Source organism: Ostreococcus lucimarinus, chromosome 1 (assembly GCF_000092065.1).
Source record: "Ostreococcus lucimarinus CCE9901 chromosome 1, complete sequence".
Taxonomy (NCBI): Eukaryota; Viridiplantae; Chlorophyta; class Mamiellophyceae; order Mamiellales; family Bathycoccaceae; genus Ostreococcus; species Ostreococcus sp. 'lucimarinus'.
Genome location: NC_009355.1, coordinates 32,083 through 47,679, shown reverse-complemented (window position 1 = coordinate 47,679; position 15,597 = coordinate 32,083). Strand labels below are relative to the sequence as shown.

At 61.3% G+C, this 15,597-nt stretch overlaps 13 protein-coding genes across 13 annotated transcripts; 8 read left to right on the top strand and 5 right to left on the bottom strand.

Annotated features, from left to right (window-relative positions):
- Window positions 1-27: 27 nt before the first annotated feature.
- Window positions 28-1,509, top strand: OSTLU_39945 (predicted protein; the record flags this gene model as incomplete). The annotated part of the gene is made up of 1 exon (XM_001415682.1): window positions 28-1,509. The coding sequence occupies one exon, from the start codon at window positions 28-30 to the stop codon at window positions 1,507-1,509; it is 1,482 nt and encodes a 493-aa protein (XP_001415719.1).
- Window positions 1,510-1,617: 108 nt separating this feature from the next.
- OSTLU_28635 (predicted protein) lies at window positions 1,618-1,821 on the top strand (the record flags this gene model as incomplete). The annotated part of the gene is made up of 1 exon (XM_001415681.1): window positions 1,618-1,821. The coding sequence occupies one exon, from the start codon at window positions 1,618-1,620 to the stop codon at window positions 1,819-1,821; it is 204 nt and encodes a 67-aa protein (XP_001415718.1).
- A 122-nt stretch (window positions 1,822-1,943) lies between these two features.
- On the top strand, window positions 1,944-2,522 carry OSTLU_28634 (predicted protein; the record flags this gene model as incomplete). Its single annotated transcript, XM_001415680.1, has 1 exon — window positions 1,944-2,522. One exon carries the CDS (start codon window positions 1,944-1,946, stop codon window positions 2,520-2,522), a length of 579 nt encoding a protein of 192 aa, XP_001415717.1.
- An 80-nt stretch (window positions 2,523-2,602) lies between these two features.
- On the bottom strand, window positions 2,603-3,319 carry OSTLU_28633 (predicted protein; the record flags this gene model as incomplete). Its single annotated transcript, XM_001415336.1, has 1 exon — window positions 2,603-3,319. The coding sequence occupies one exon, from the start codon at window positions 3,317-3,319 to the stop codon at window positions 2,603-2,605; it is 717 nt and encodes a 238-aa protein (XP_001415373.1).
- A 59-nt stretch (window positions 3,320-3,378) lies between these two features.
- Window positions 3,379-3,887, top strand: OSTLU_28632 (predicted protein; the record flags this gene model as incomplete). The annotated part of the gene is made up of 2 exons (XM_001415679.1): window positions 3,379-3,384; window positions 3,579-3,887. 2 exons carry the CDS (start codon window positions 3,379-3,381, stop codon window positions 3,885-3,887), a joined length of 315 nt encoding a protein of 104 aa, XP_001415716.1.
- Window positions 3,888-3,998: 111 nt separating this feature from the next.
- OSTLU_28631 (predicted protein) lies at window positions 3,999-4,682 on the bottom strand (the record flags this gene model as incomplete). Its single annotated transcript, XM_001415335.1, has 1 exon — window positions 3,999-4,682. One exon carries the CDS (start codon window positions 4,680-4,682, stop codon window positions 3,999-4,001), a length of 684 nt encoding a protein of 227 aa, XP_001415372.1.
- Window positions 4,683-4,907: 225 nt separating this feature from the next.
- On the top strand, window positions 4,908-7,389 carry HSP90C (Heat Shock Protein 90). The gene is made up of 2 exons (XM_001415678.1): window positions 4,908-5,069; window positions 5,238-7,389. The coding sequence occupies exons 1-2, from the start codon at window positions 4,983-4,985 to the stop codon at window positions 7,284-7,286; spliced, it is 2,136 nt and encodes a 711-aa protein (XP_001415715.1). The 5' UTR covers window positions 4,908-4,982; the 3' UTR covers window positions 7,287-7,389.
- Window positions 7,390-7,454: 65 nt separating this feature from the next.
- Window positions 7,455-7,709, bottom strand: OSTLU_28629 (predicted protein; the record flags this gene model as incomplete). The annotated part of the gene is made up of 1 exon (XM_001415334.1): window positions 7,455-7,709. One exon carries the CDS (start codon window positions 7,707-7,709, stop codon window positions 7,455-7,457), a length of 255 nt encoding a protein of 84 aa, XP_001415371.1.
- A 175-nt stretch (window positions 7,710-7,884) lies between these two features.
- OSTLU_13557 (predicted protein) lies at window positions 7,885-8,454 on the bottom strand (the record flags this gene model as incomplete). The annotated part of the gene is made up of 1 exon (XM_001415333.1): window positions 7,885-8,454. The coding sequence occupies one exon, from the start codon at window positions 8,452-8,454 to the stop codon at window positions 7,885-7,887; it is 570 nt and encodes a 189-aa protein (XP_001415370.1).
- Window positions 8,455-9,268: 814 nt separating this feature from the next.
- OSTLU_28627 (predicted protein) lies at window positions 9,269-11,422 on the top strand (the record flags this gene model as incomplete). The annotated part of the gene is made up of 1 exon (XM_001415677.1): window positions 9,269-11,422. One exon carries the CDS (start codon window positions 9,269-9,271, stop codon window positions 11,420-11,422), a length of 2,154 nt encoding a protein of 717 aa, XP_001415714.1.
- A 91-nt stretch (window positions 11,423-11,513) lies between these two features.
- OSTLU_85999 (predicted protein) lies at window positions 11,514-12,737 on the top strand (the record flags this gene model as incomplete). The annotated part of the gene is made up of 1 exon (XM_001415676.1): window positions 11,514-12,737. The coding sequence occupies one exon, from the start codon at window positions 11,514-11,516 to the stop codon at window positions 12,735-12,737; it is 1,224 nt and encodes a 407-aa protein (XP_001415713.1).
- Window positions 12,738-12,986: 249 nt separating this feature from the next.
- OSTLU_5695 (predicted protein) lies at window positions 12,987-13,673 on the bottom strand (the record flags this gene model as incomplete). The annotated part of the gene is made up of 1 exon (XM_001415332.1): window positions 12,987-13,673. A coding segment is annotated over one exon (687 nt), but the record flags the coding sequence as incomplete, so codon positions are not given.
- Window positions 13,674-14,106: 433 nt separating this feature from the next.
- On the top strand, window positions 14,107-15,444 carry OSTLU_40218 (predicted protein; the record flags this gene model as incomplete). Its single annotated transcript, XM_001415675.1, has 2 exons — window positions 14,107-15,164; window positions 15,294-15,444. The coding sequence occupies 2 exons, from the start codon at window positions 14,107-14,109 to the stop codon at window positions 15,442-15,444; spliced, it is 1,209 nt and encodes a 402-aa protein (XP_001415712.1).
- Between the last annotated feature and the right edge of the window lie 153 nt (window positions 15,445-15,597).

Here is a 15,597-nt window from a genome sequence, read left to right as displayed (position 1 = left end):
GCGTCACAGAGTGTCGCGTCGGCGTCCATGGGCGGCGCCGGCGCGAGCGACGCGCGCGCGCGACAGTGGCCGTTCAGTGTCGTGCGCGCGAGCGACGCGGACGCGTTCGTCGACGCGCTCGGCGGCGACGCGACGCGCGTGTTGACGCGCGCGGAAGATGTGAAAAAGTACAGCGTCGACTGGATGGGGAAATACGTCGGCGCGAGCGCGGTGGTGGTGCTGCCGCGAACGACGGAAGAAGTTTCGAAAGTCATGCGTCACTGCCACGCGCGGAGGATCGCGGTGGTGCCGCAGGGAGGGAACACGGGGTTGGTGGGCGGCGGGACGCCGACGCGAGACGAAGTCGTGGTGTCGCTGGAGCGCATGCGAGATATCGTCTCCATCGACGAAGACGCGGGATGCGCGGTGTGCGAGGCGGGAGTGGTGTTAGAGGAGCTGGAGAGCGCGGTGCGCGCGCGAGGGATGACGGTGCCTCTCGATTTAGGGGCGAAAGGGAAGTGTCAAATGGGCGGGTGCGTGTCGACCAACGCGGGCGGTTTGAGATTGTTGCGATACGGCAGCTTACGGGGAAGCGTGCTCGGGTTGGAGGTCGTTTTACCGAACGGGGATGTACTGGACCTCGTTCGCACGCTGCGGAAAGACAACACGGGGTACGATTTGAAGCAACTCTTCATCGGCGCCGAAGGAACGCTCGGCGTGGTGACAAAGGTGGCGATTTCCACGCCGCGCGCGCCGCGGAGCGTAAACGTGGCTTTGTTCGGCTTGGAATCGTTCGCGAAGTGCGTTGAGATGCTCAAGCTCGCTCGAGGGCTCCTCGGGGAAATTCTGAGCGCGTACGAGTTTTTCGACCGAGAAAGTTTGGACTTGGTCTTGGCCCAACTCAGCGGCACGCGAGACCCTCTACCCGGGAAGCCGTGCGAGTTTTACGTCGTCATCGAGACCAGCGGTAGCGATGCGAAACACGATACCGCTAAACTCGACGCATTTTTGAACGTCGTCAAGAGTCAGCGCATCGTCGTCGATGGCGTCGTGGGTAGAGACGAGAAGCACGCCTTCGCGTTGTGGACTCTTCGCGAACGCATATCGGTGGCGCTCAAGTACGCGGGCGCGGTGTACAAATACGACCTTTCACTGCCGACGGCTCGCATGTACAATTTAGTCGTCGTATTGCGCGATCGTTTACGTCCGATGTTCGGATCGCGGGTGAAGGTGCTCGGATACGGGCACGCGGGAGACGGAAATTTGCATTTGAATGTGTCGTGCGCGGAATACGACGACGCCATCGAACGTGCGATTGAGCCGTTCGTGTACGAGTACACGCGCGATGAACGGGGAAGTGTCAGCGCTGAGCACGGGTTAGGGGTGATGAAGGCGGAAGAAATTCACTATAGTAAAGACGCCAAAGCCGTCGAACTCATGGCGACGATGAAACGCGCGCTCGATCCGTTCGGGATCATGAACCCGTACAAGGTCCTACCGGCCGCTGCAGTGGGTTTGAGTAAACTGTAGGTATAGGTAGTTTTCATATTTTCATATTCATTCGTCCGCGCTATGTCTCACTCTTCTCGGCGCTTCGCTTCCGCGCGCCCCGCCGCAGTTCGCGACTCGGCGGTGTGCATGGAGTTCGAGCTCTTGCACTCAACCACGACCGAGGTCTTAAAGCCGTTGCGCGACGCACTCAAAGGCTTCGTGTTATCGTCTCCATTGCTCGCGTTGTGCACCCTTTGCGCGCTACCGACGGCTTTGCTTTACCTGAGCCATCGCACCGAGCGTGATATAGCGCGCGCAAACGCCGCGCTGGAGGAACGCAAGACGCGATAAGACGTCTCAGCGAGAGAAATTCGATTCATCGTTCGATGTCGCAGTCCGCCCGCGCGTCGCCGACGGTGAAAGAGCGAAACCGACGGGACTTTGACGACATAGGCAAAGCCACCGAAGCGGCGATGGCTCGCGTTAGCAGCGCGCGATCGAGACTAGAGGCGCAGAGGAAAGCGAAATCGATGCCGAACACGCCCGTGGACGCGTTCGGCGGTGGCTTCGGCGTCGATAGTGGGACGAGGACTGGGCGGTTCAGCGGCGCCGAAGACGTCGGCGGCACTCGCCTCGACTTTTTGAAAGTGATTGATGAGGAAGAGAGAGGCACACAGAGCGAGGCGAAAGTAGAGGCGAAAGTAGAGGACGCGGTCGAAAGACTCGTCAGACAGGCGGCGGAGAAGTGTGAGAAATTAGCGATTGATGGATTGGACGTCGAAGTCGCGACTGCGTCGGCGGCGCGCGGCGAGTCCACGTCGGCGCCGGCGGCGGTGGTAAATCAGGCCCCAGCGCTCGTTCCAGCGCCGCGCGATTTGCCGAAAGCAGCGCCAGTCGTAGTCAAGTCTGCCCCGGTCAAGAGCGTAGAATTCAAACCGCCCGAATGTTACCGCAACTCGCGGAATTCTAGCGCGGCGCCTCTGGACGCACCCATCCCGGATAATCCGAACGATGCGTCGCCGGCAAACGGCGACCAGTGCGTCGTCATGTAAGCATTTCGCAATTGCTGTACTAGCTCTATTACTATATCCCAGCGATCCTAGTGGTTGATGGCTGAGCCATGCTCTACGCGCTAATCTTCTTCGACGTCGAACGATAAACCGCCGACGCGTCGACTCGTCGTCGTCGTCTCCGCGACTCGTCCCGCGTCTCGCCGCTTCTTCTTCGCGCGTCCGAACGATACATCGATCGATTTCGACTTCACCGCGACGCCGTCGGGCGATCTATCGAGCGATCTCGCGCCCGTTACTGTCTCCGAACCTTCCGCCGCGCCGTCCAGACGTCCGACCGCCCAACCGTCGACGAAGCGTAAATCTCCCTCCGGCACGACGACCGGTCCGTCGTCGTCGCCCCGTTCCCCACGAACTCCGCGCGACAGTCCCAACGTCGCTCGCCTCGCCTCTCGAAGCGCCGCCGCGCCGGCCGTCCCGCCGCTCTCGATGCGCGACATCGTCTTCCACCTGTCCTCCTCCGCGAGCGCTCTTCGTTTGCCCTTACCCAGCGCCCCGCTCGTCGCGAGCGCGGACTCGCGCGCGCGCGTCGTCTTCGTCGATCGTTTTCGCGTCGCGTCGACGCGCACGACGCATCCATCGACGACGACGACGTCGCCCGCGGCGACGCCGTCGCCATCGCCGTCGCCGTCGCCGTCGTCGTCCTTCGTCGTCGCGCGTCCGAGCGCGCGCGCCGCGGCCTCGATCTCTCGCACCGTGTGCGTCCGCCCTCGCTTCGGCGGGTTGTGCAGCGCGTCGTTGGCGTGCTTTTCGACGTGGAAGACGTTTTCGCGCGCCATGGCGTCGCCGCGCGACGTCGCGGCGTCCCGCACTGCGGCGCGATCGTCGCCTCGACGCGATGAAGGTGCGCGAGATGGCGCGAGATGGCGGACGACGTCGCGGACGACGTCGCGGACGACGCGGTCGCGGTCGCGCGCGCGACCGACGACGCGACGACGCGACGACGCGACGCGACGCGACGCTCGGCGTGACCTACGCCTCGCTCGACGACGGGACCGACGCGACGACTGACGCCGACGACGACGCGCGACGCGATAGGTTCGAACGGCGATAAAGAAACTGTGCGAGGCGTGCAGGATCGTGCGACGGCGCGGGAGGCTGTTCGTGGTGTGCACGAAGTCGCCGAAACACAAGCAAAAGCAAGGCGTGCACACGGGGGCGCGGGAGCGCGGAGGCGGAGACACCGCGACGACGTTCGCGGCGAGCGGGGAAGAAGCGTTGGCGACGACGTGCTGCGAAAGCGTGCGAGGGGGGGGGGGATTCGGCGCGCGCGGATTGGCGTTGACGGGGAACTATCGACGACACGCGGCGATGCCGTCGCTCTTGCCGAGAATCGCGCAGTTTTAGATTTTGCGACGACGGGCGCGCGGCGTGTAACAACAACGAATTCTACTAGACATACAGATATTACATGCGATGAGCGCACGGCGCGCGCGATATTACGCACGGCGCGCGCGCTCACGCCGTGAGTAAAATGTTCGTCGCGCGCTGCACGTCGTCGTTCGCCCGGCGCAACGCTCGAGCGGCGGCGGCTTCATCGAATCCCATGGACACGAGCAATTGAATGTTCTCCGCGCTCGGTTCGACGCCGACCGCGCCGTCACCACCGCGCCCTCGCGGTCGACTACTCGCGCGAACGCGGATGATTGGCCCGGGCGCGCCGAAGCCTCTGCACAGGCTCGCCACCCACTCCGGCGCCGCCAACGCGCGGTGATCGAGGCCGATGCCATCCGTGACGACGTACCCCGCGAACGTTCCTATGAGCGCCAATCTCGCGCTGACGATCCCTCGACCGAGCGCCAGGCACAGAGCGCTGAAATAGGTCAACGATTTATCGCTCAACGCGAAGCTCAGCGGGCCGACGCCCGCCGCGTACGTCGCCGTCGCCGGAATCTCCCGTCCATACATCGCCAACAGCGCGAACACCACGCCGTACGGCCCCGACACGTCGTTCCCGACCCCTCGCGCGCGCCACGCGACCCTCGACACGATCTCCATCGCGCACCGCGCCGCCAACGTCGCCCCCGCGAACCTCCGCGTGCCGCACGCCCGCTCGACCGCTCGACCGAGCTCGCTCAGCAGCGTCATCCCGATCACGAGCTCCGCGGCGCCGTGACAAAACCCCCACTCGCGTCCGACCATCGCCGCGAGCGCGCGCGCGTCGCCCCAGCGTCCTCGTCCGCGCGTCCTCGACAGCGCGCGCTCGATCACCGTCGCCGCGCGCGCGCCGTGCATCGCGCGCGCGGCGACCGACGTCGCGAGCGTCATCGCGCACATCACGCGCGCCAGCGGCGCGCCCGTGAATCGCCCGACGGCGCCCATGCCGCCGCGACGAAACCAATCCAATCCGACGCAAAGTGCGGCACGGCGCGCACACGACGACGCGCGACGACGACGAAGACGACGACGAAGACGACGACGAACGTCGAGGCGGCGGCGGCGATGCGGACGGCGACGCCGCGACGCGCGCGCGCGCTGACGACGACGCGCGCGGCGGCGACGGAAGAGACGTTTGAGTATCAAGCCGAGGTGCGCGCACGACGCGAGACGGCGCGCGAGTGGTGGCGAAGACGGAGGCGCGCGAGGGCGTCGCGCGCGCGACGGAAGAGAGCCTTCTAGAAGGCCTTCTAGAAGACGCGAGAGGGAACGGAGGGAACTTCGGCGAGACTGACGATCGCGGTGCTCGCGCGCGCGCAGGTGCACCGATTGATGGATTTGATCGTGAACTCGTTGTACAGCAATAAGGATGTGTTCTTGCGCGAGCTCGTGTCGAACGCGAGCGACGCGTGCGACAAGCTTCGATTCTCCGCGCTCTCGGACCCGAACGCCATGGGAGGGAACGAGGAGTTGAGAATTAAGATTAAGGGAGATCCCGAGGCGAAAACGCTGACGATCGAGGACACGGGGATTGGGATGAACAAAGAAGATCTCGTGTCGTCGCTCGGGACGATCGCGCGCTCGGGAACGGCCAAGTTTATGGAAATGTTGCAGAGCCGAAGCGACGGGGAAAACTTGATCGGTAAATTCGGCGTCGGCTTTTATTCGGCGTTTTTGGTGGCTGATAAAATCACCGTGTACTCCAAGGCGGCGTCGGGTGACGACGACAAGACGTGGGTGTGGGAGTCCGAGATCAACGCCAGCTCGTACACCGTGAAGGAGAGCGAAGAAGCCATCGCGCGCGGGACAAAAATCGTCTTGCACCTCAAGGAAGGATGCGAGGAATTCTCCACAGGGGAAAAGCTGTCGTCGCTCGTGAAGACGTACAGCGAGTTCATCTCTTTCCCCATCGATGTCTGGGCGAAGACGACCAAGGAAAAGGAAGTCGAAGACAAGGCTTCTACCGATGCTTTGAAGGAAGCGTGGGAGAAGAAGAAGATCGAAGCCGAGGCCAAGGGCGAGGAGTTCACCGAGCCGGAACCCAAACCCGTGAAGAAGAAGGAGTTCGAGCAAGTGGAAGAGTGGACGACGGCCAACAACGATAAGCCCATCTGGGTTCGTTCGCCCAAGGATGTCGAGCAAGAGTCGTATAACGAGTTCTTCAAATCCACGTTCAAAGAGTTCCTCGACCCGCTCGCGCACTCGCATTTCGCCGTGGAGGGCGACATCGAATTCCGCTCCATCTTGTTCATCCCAGGCATGGCGCCGTTCGAGCAACAGGACATGATGTCCAAATCGAAGGCTATTAAACTCTTCGTTCGACGCGTGTTCATCTCCGACGAGTTTGACGAGTCGTTGTTGCCGCGATACCTCACCTTCGTTCGAGGCGTCGTCGATTCTTCCGACTTGCCTCTCAACGTCTCTCGCGAAATCCTTCAAGAATCTCGCATCGTTCGCGTCATTCGCAAGCGCTTGATTCGCAAGACTTTTGACATGCTTCGTGACATCGCCGCGCGTGAAGGTGACGATTACGACACGTTCTGGGAAAACTTTGGACGTAATCTGAAGTTGGGCGTCATCGAAGACACGGACAACCGCAAGGATTTGGCTGAACTCTTGCGCTTCACCACGTCGAAGAGCGGCGACGACGGCGAGTTGCGAGGCTTGGACGACTACTTGAACGACATGCCGGAGGGCCAAAACAGCATCTATTTTGTCGCTGCAGACAACAAGGACGCCGCTGAAGCTTCTCCGTTCCTCGAAAAGCTCAAGCAAAAGGGCTTCGAAGTCTTATACTTGCTCGATCCGATTGATGAAGTCGCCATGGCCAACTTGGCGACGTTCAAGGAAAAGCCCATCGTCGACGCTTCCAAGGAAGCGCTTGATCTCGGTGATGAGGACGATGCAGACAAAGCCGCGCGCGAAGCGCTCGCGGAAGAGTACAAAGATCTCACGGACTGGATGAAGGCCACGCTCGGCGAACAAGTCGAAAAGGTTGAGGTGTCAAACCGTCTCACAGACACCCCGTGCGTCTTAGTGACTTCCAAATTCGGCTGGTCCGCGAACATGGAGCGCATCATGAAAGCCCAAGCCATGGGTGATAACCGCGCGCAAGATTACATGAAGGGCAAGAAGACGATGGAAATCAACCCCGCTTCTCCCGTCATCGCTCAGTTGAAAAAGATGAAGGAATCCGGCGTCGCCGAAGCCGCAGACAACTGCCAACTCTTGTTCGACACCGCTTTGCTGACGTCTGGTTTCTCCATCGAGAAGCCATCTGTTTTCGCGAGTCGGGTCTTCAAGCTCATGACCGCGCAAGCCGCCGCTGCAGCGTCTGGAGACGACACAGTCACCCCTGAAATCGTCTGACAGAGCGCCGTTGTTTTTCCGTTCGTCGAAGACGTTCTAGATAGCAGCGCGCGGTTTTCGATTTGACTCGCACATTCAAACACACGAACGTGATTTAATTAATTTCTCTTCAAATACGTACTATTACAATCTCCGACGCTCCCTCGCGGACGCGACTCGGTCTGCGGTCTACTTCATCACGACGTCTTGGTTCTCCATGCTCGCCTTCTTCGCCGCATCATCTATCGCGTTTCTCGCCGCGCGCCGTTCGTTCCGCAGCGCGTGCCTCGCCGCTTTCCCCGTCCGCGCTTTACCGCTCACGCGCTTCTTCATCGCGTCGTGTTTGGCTTTCGTCCCTCGTTTCAATTTCAGCGCCTTCGAGTTTTTGCTGTCGCGCGCCTTCAAGGTTTTCTTCTTCTTGTTTTGCCATCCCGGAGCGACCATGACGCGCGCGCGATCGCCGCGAACGCGTCCTTCGCGCGCGTTTCTCGCGTCTCGATGTCGCGCGCGACGCTCGGGACCGCGAGACGCGCGAGAGTGCGGCGAGAGCGGCGAAGGGCGCCGGCGGCTGGTGACCTATGATTTGCTATGACCAATACTATCGGCGTTCGTCCGCGGCTCACGCGCGCACGACGCCGTTGATGCGCTTAACTTTATCGTCCACCCAGGTTTTGATTGTCCCGAAGTGCAACGTCGAGACGCCGACGGCGGCGCCGGCGAAGACGGCGTACCTAACGCCGACGGCGTGCGAGACGAGTTTCGTCGCGCCGGTGCGCACGGCGATGCTCTGTAACGCCGAGCACGACTCACATTGAGGATAGAAACGCTGCAAAGGCACGCCGCGAATGAAGTTGAACACGCGTCTGGTCGTGGACGCGCCTCGATTCGCCGCCGCGCGCGCCCCGCTACCGAACGCGGTCTTGTTCGGCGGCATGTGGTCGCCGATGACCTTGCCTTTCGAGCTTCCGCAGTGATGACAGCCAAATTTTTTAAACCACTTTTGCAGCGTTTTTTTCTGTCCTTCGCTCGCGTAATCGCTGCCACGCGCGGCGATACTCTTGTACGCGTTCGCGCCCACGCGAGAGACGTCGCTCGGTAAAATCCTTCCCAAATTGCCTCGACTCAGCGCCATAAACGTCGCGAGCCCGACGCCGACGTCTCGCGCGACTTCGTCCTCGTCCACCCCCATCGCCGCGTTCCAACTCGACCGTCGCCGAGATTTCGAGCATCTTTTGCCTCGCCGACTTTTATCATCGCTATATAAATTCACCGTCTCTCTCGCCGCGTGTCCGCTCGCCGCCGCGCTCGCGCTCGCGCACGCCGCGCTCAGCGCGCCGCCGAGCGCGCCGCCGTAACACCCGACGTTTAAAATCAGCCCGATCCTCTGCGTCGCGATCGCGGACAGCGCGAACGTCACCGATGACGACACCGTCGCCATCACCGTGTCTCGCATCGCGTTCGCCGCGTCATCGCGCGGCGCAGTCATCGGCTTTCGCGCGCGCTGCAAATTTGCAAATTTTTAAACGCGCGCGACGGCGCGTTCGAGCGCGTCTCTCGCGCCGTACCGCGCGCGCGCACGATTCGCGCGCGCGCGTCGCGTCGACGCTCGACGCGTCGCGTCGCGTTCGCGCGTTCGCGCGCGCGCGTCGACGTGTAGCGCCGCGCGACGCGTGGTCGTCGCCCGACGCCGCAGAGCGACGCGCGTCATGGGGAGCGCGGCGTCGACGCCGACGCGCGGCGACGACGAGGGCGATCAATGGGAGACGCTCGACGCGACGGACGACGCGGCGGACGCGCGCGAACGCGCGAACGACAACGACCGAGGTGGCAGACATCATCGTGCGCGACGCGCGGAAGATGCGACGACGACGACGACGACGACGACGACGTCGGCGACGAGACGCGAACGAGAGGGAGGCCGATCGACGACGCGCGCGACGACGCGCGCGTCCACGGCGTCGGTGAGCGGGACGTACGGGGAACTCCGACGGAGTCTAAAGGCGATGTGCGAGACGCGAGACGCGACGCCGGAGATTACGGATGTGTTTTGGTACGAGATAGGGAACGCGGTGAGTGAACCGATGACGTCGGTGAGCGAGAGGACGCTAGATGAAATACTGCGGCCGTATGGACGGGCGTTGTTCGTGAATAACGCGCGAAATGGTGGGTTGTATAAGTTGGCGAAACACGCGGCGAGGCAACTGAGCGTGGCGAGCGGAAACGCGCGCTCGACGCCGGTGAGCGCGATAAACGTCACCTTGTTGGTGTCGATATTCATCAAGTATTTCATCGAATTCGCGAGTGAGGGTGATGGCGGATTTGGTGGCGTCGCCGCGCTCGGGGGTGGGCGCAGCGAGCGAGTGCGCGCGCTCGCCGCTACGTTTGCGCGAGACGAGCGCTGGGAAACCGGCGGAGGACCGAACGCGTCTTTGGAGAACACTTCGCCGTTTGACGACTTACTGCGAGCGTGTGTAGATGTTCTATGCGGCAAACACGTCACAGCGCAGGCGATGGCGTTGCATGTTGCGTGCGCGCGGCTTTTGCTCGTCGCGACGTCGTCGCAACTCACGTTCAATCTCGACGACGCCGAGGCGAGAGAAATCGGGCATCCACTCGCTCGCAGGATCGCGGCGATCGGTTCAAGCGACAGCAGGCGCACGGGCGTGCTGATGTGCGCGCTGTTGCGTCGCGTCATCGAGCGACCACCAAACATCGGTGATATTTACGAAGGCGCGGTCAACAGAGAGAACGCCGAAGCTAATGGAATCACGCGCGGCATGGCGAGCGTGCTAAGTTCGATGCTTTCCATGCGCAGTAAGCCGAACAAAGACGTCACCGATAATACGGGGTCTCACGTCGTCATCAAGTGCGCGCACACTTCTCGATCTCCTCTCGCGGACGAGTGCGCAAATTTATTCCTGGCGTTGTGTACGCACGGCGCTTTCGGCAACCGCGACGAGAATCCGTTTCGCATTGCGGTAAAAAATATGAAGGACATCTCGTCGCGTTCGTCCGTGGCGTCGAACAAAAGACCCTCGGAGTTGGTGGACTTTGAGCGGCTCGCTGTTGCTCTGAGCGCATCCTTGTGTACCGACGTCGGCTTGTTGCTTTCGTACGTGACGCTATCCACAAACTCACGGTTCGTTTCACATTTGAGCTCGAGTGCGGCGACGTCGAGGTTTGTACAAGGGCTACTCAAAGAGCTGTACGAAGCGGAATCAAACAAACTTGCACACGTGTCGCAGTTGATTGTCACGATATTTTTGATCCTGTCTCAGGACGTGCGGTTCAACAGGATGATGCAGACGGAGACGATCGCGTCGTCAAATTGGTACAAGGAACGCATCCTACAAAACAGTTCGCTCGCAAGTTTAATAGTTGTCGTCCTTTCACGCACGATAAAGTACAACGTCGCAAAAACTGCCACAGTTTCAAAAATGTTGAACGCACTCGGCAGCATCGCCAACATGGCATGCGTCACGCGCGACATTTCTGGTTACGCGGCGCAACGCCTGGTGAATACTCTGGCGTTGTTCACGCGCAGGTACTTCAAAATCACTCGCGAAAATGCTTTGTCTAGCGATGGTTTACGCGAGCCCTTTTCCGACGCGGACGTGTGCGAGGACTTTATTCGGGTCATTTTCGAGATACTAAACTGTCTCGCCACCGATCTCGATTCACTCGAACACAACCCGGAGATTGTCTACGCGCTCATGCACCGCGAAGAATTGCTCACGACGTATCGAACGCACGAGGTGTTCGCGGAGTACGTGCAAAACATTGAGACCGTGCTGCAGCATTACAAAGACGCCGTCGAATCGGCACAGAATCGTGAGACTGATAGCCCGATTTCCGTCAGACGTCTCAAGCGCGTGATTTCGGAGACGTCGTTGACGCCGAGTCCGCAAAAGCGAAACCAAAACGCGTGCGATCGCGATTGTTCCGTGCATGATTTCCACCCCATGCGTTTCGCGTACGTCGAAGACGAAGTGAACGCGCCGTACTTTTTAATACCGTACGTGTGGGGCGTCGTGCACGCGCAAAGCGGCGTGTTTTGGAATCGCTCCGCCATCGCGCTTTTTGCCGCCGACGCAGACGCCGACGCGTCGTTGCATTCGAGCATGTCAGAGGACGGTCCATCATCGGCCGTCGTGTAGCATCATAGCCAGCCTCGAATAGTTAGAAGAAGATTGATTCATCATCGCGTCGCGCTCGTCGCGTCACTCGTCGACTCCTGGAAAGCGCTCCATGCTGCACCACGCCATCGTCATCGTCGCCGCGGCCGGGCGCGGCGGTCGCGCGCCTCGCCCCGGCCGAGGTGGACGTTCGAATCGAAGCGACGCGCCCGATTGGGCCAAGCCGCCCGCGGAAGGACGACAAAAACGCGCGTCGACGTCGAAGCCGCCGCCTAACGGTGGCGGCGGTCGCGGTGAAAGAACGAACGACGGCGCGCGCGCGGCGTCGTCGAAGGCGACGACGAGCAAAGGTGAACCGTCGCGCGAGCGCGCCGTGCGCGCTTCCGATGATTTGCGAGCGGTATCAGCGAATGCGTCGACGAAAAATTTTGACGACGGTGGACGCGGGACGACGACGTTATTTGACGACGGCGGACGCGGGACGACGCTCGAGGAGTGCCTGCGATACGAGCGAGAGGGGCACACGTGCATACGAGGCGCGGTGGACGCTATGGAAATGATACCTATGGTGAAGGCGCTGAGCGGCGAGATTATGTCGCGACGCATGGAGGCGTACCGACATCGAGTGTCGGTGCTGTGCCCGCAAGTCGACGCTCGCGAGTTGCGAGACGTGGAAGACGCGAAGCGCGCGCTGAAGAAGCACTCGCAGGAGGACGTGGGATTTTTACAAACGTTCAATCTGCACAGAGAGCAAACTAGCGCGGCGCGTGAGTACATAATGAGCAAGCGATTTGCAAAAATCGCCGCCGAACTCATGGGGTGCGAAAGAGCTCGAATTTACCAATCGTGCATTTTCGTAAAAGAGCCGGGCATGGCTGAAACGAACTGGCACTCGGATTTAAATATGGTACCACTCGACACGAACGACTTCGTCACACTTTGGATTCCACTGAGGTCGCTCGAAGAGGATGACGCCGCGTTGCACTTTGCGAACCGTTCGCATCGAGATTTTTCACTTCCGTATTGGCGCACTTTGGAAGGCATGGAAGATCTCGAAGGGCGGTACGAAATTGACACGTACGACGAGCTCGATTTAGGTGACCTTACCGCACACCACGGGTGGTGCCTTCACTGGAGCCCACCGCAACCGGAAGATTGCGTCCCTCGATACGCGCTCAGCGTGTGCTACTTCGCCGACGGCGCTCGACGATTGGACACGGATCAGCTCCGCCGCGTGCCGCACGACGAAGACGCGTGGTCTTACGATAGCTGGCTCAAAGATATTAAACCCGGGGCCGTGGCGAAGCATCCAGAGTTACCGATAGTTTGGCCTTAGTGAGTGGGCGTTGTTAATATAATATTCAATCTACTGCAAGTCGGCTAAGATGGCGCGTTCCTCCGGAGTCAGCCCGTCGTCTGGGTCCTCTTCCTTGTCCGCGTTGTACCAGTTGCCGTCGTAGTCCACAGGCAAGGGCGGATTGAGCCTGTGATTTGAAAAGAAAGGTGTCAATTGGCGTGCGTGAAACTTCGGCGCGGATTTCTCTTACCAAAAGTCACCGGGAGTCGTCAACTGGTGAAACTTGACGCGCTCGTCGCCTTCGTCGCCCAAGCAATCGAACACAGCGTCGGCGCGAGAGAAATCCTCGTCTTCGCTGTAAATGCTCTTCGTCACGCAGCACCGCATACCCGCCGCCTTGGCCGCGGTGCATCCAATGTGGGTGTCTTCCACGACGACGCATCGCGCCGGATCGACGCCGAGCGTCTTCGCCGCCAAGTTGTAAATATCTGGGCTCGGCTTCTTCTTCGGCACGACGTCCCCCGCGAACACGGGCATACGATCGGCATATTCAGGCAGCATCGTGTTCACGATCCCTTGCACCGCCTTTTCGTTCGACGTCGAGCACACCGCCACCTTGGCGCCGTGTTCCAACGCCTCCGCGACCATTCTCTTCACACCCGGTCGCAACGGCAGCGCGCCCTCGTTCACGAGCTCCAAGAACATTTCCGTTTTTCTCAGGTGTAGCTTTTTCACCAACTCCTTCCGCGCCTCTGGGTCGGTGACGCTCTTCCACGGCTCCGCGTCCGGGACGCCGTCAAAGTAGTGCGTCATGCGCTCCTTCCCGCCCCCAATCTTCAGCAGCTCCCCGTACAGCGCCACGTCCCACTCGTGATCGAGCCCGAACTCTTTGAACGTTTTATTAAACGTCACCCGGTGCCCATCGCGCTCGGTCTCGCACAGCACGCCGTCGCAGTCGAACAGCAGCGCCTCGGGGTAGTCAAAGTTTCGCAGCGCCCGCGTCGGCGTCGCGCGTCGCGCGCGCGTCGTTCGCGATCCGATCGCGCGCGATCCAATCGCGCGCGATCCAATCGCGCGCGTCGACGCGCGCTGCGCAGACGCGGCAGGGCGCGCTCGCGGTCGCATCATCGCGTCGCGCTCTCCCGTCGAGGGTCCCTCTGCGCGTTATCCGCTGGCGAGCCGACGGCGCGCGCGACGCGCGAGTGCGCGACGCCGCGCGCGGATGTCGAGCGCGGCGACGGCGCGGAGCGCGCGCGCGCCGTCGACGAACGCGCGCGCGGCGAGACGTCGGCGCGCGACGCGCGCGACGGCGAGCGCGAAGGACGCGCGCGACGCGTGGACGCGCGCGCGAACGGCGTGGCGACGAGCGACGCGCGGCGAGAAAGGCGACGACGACGGACGAGCGACGATGGGAGGAACGACGTTCGAGGCGCGCGAGGACGCGACGGCGACGTGGCGCGAGCTGGAGGCGGCGGCGGAGGGGAGACGCGAGACGACGGACGCGGAGCGCGCGGACGCGCGCGCGGAAACGCGGACGTTCGACGCGGAGGGAACGCCGAGGTTGAAATTGTATCGCGACAGCGCGTCGTGGTGCCCGTATTCTCAAAAGATTTGGATGCAGCTGGAGGAGAAGCGGATCCCGTACGCGCTCGAACGCATCAACATGCGCTGTTACGGCGCGAAGCCGCGCAGTTTTACGGCCAAGGTGCCGTCCGGGGCGCTGCCAGTGATTGAACTCGACGGTCAGACGATCACGGAATCGAGCGTGATCGCGCAAGTGATCGAACAGGAGTTTACCGAGCACAAGAGCTTGCTACCGTACGCCCCGGGGAGCGCCGAAGGTTCTCGAGCGACGAAGCTCATGCGACTGGAACGAACGCTCTTTTCGAGATGGATGCAATGGATCACGAGTTCGTGGTCGGACGCCACGGCGCAAAGCGAGTACTGTCAAGTTTTGGACGAGGTTGACGCAGAGCTCGCGGCGAACGGTGGAGGGGCGTACTTTATGGGAGAAGAGTTCACCCTCGTCGACATCGCGTTCGCGCCGTTTCTCGAACGCATGGCGGCGAGCATCTTGTACTACAAGGGCGTGAAGATTGAAGGAAACGGCGGTCGATGGCCGAACGTCGACAGATGGTTCGCCGCGATATCGCAACGCAAATCGTACGCGGGCATCAAGAGTGATTACTACACCACCGCGCACGATTTGCCGCCGCAGCTGGGAGGATGCGCCGAAAACGGCGACAACGCCGAAGCACGCGACGCCATCGACGGCGTCGATGGCGTCAATTGGCGTTTGCCTCTCGGACCATTGGACGAAAACAGTTTAGAACCTTGGTGGGGCGTCGATGATCCTCGCGCAGCTCGCGTCGAGGCTGCCCTGCGCGTCATCGGCAATCGCGAAAACGTCGTTCGATTCGCCGCGCGCGGTTGCGGCGAAGCGGGCCAGCCCGCTTACTCGGCGCCGTTGTCCGACCCGAACGCTCGACCCGGGGAACAGCACATACCTGCTGTCGACGAAGCGCTTCGAATCGTCGTGCACGCGATGCTTGACCATGATTTCGACGCGGCCGCACCCGCGCCCGTCGCGGTGAGCGGCGCCTCGTCCTTTTCCGCGGCTCCGACCATCGCGTCGTTGGCTTACCTGCGAGACCGAATCGGTGTCCCACGAGACATGAGCTACCCAGCAGCGCGTCAATTCAGAGCCTACTTGAACTGGGCGATCGATAGCCTAGCCGCGCTTTAATTTTAACGCGCACATACGCAAACATTTTCTAGAAAGAATTCGATGCCTTCTCGCGGTCAAGCGTTACTATTTCGCGAGATCGCGCGATGGTCAACGGCGGCGAAATTGGGGTGAAAGCATTACATATTCGGACGCTTCGGGCGCGTTTCGTTT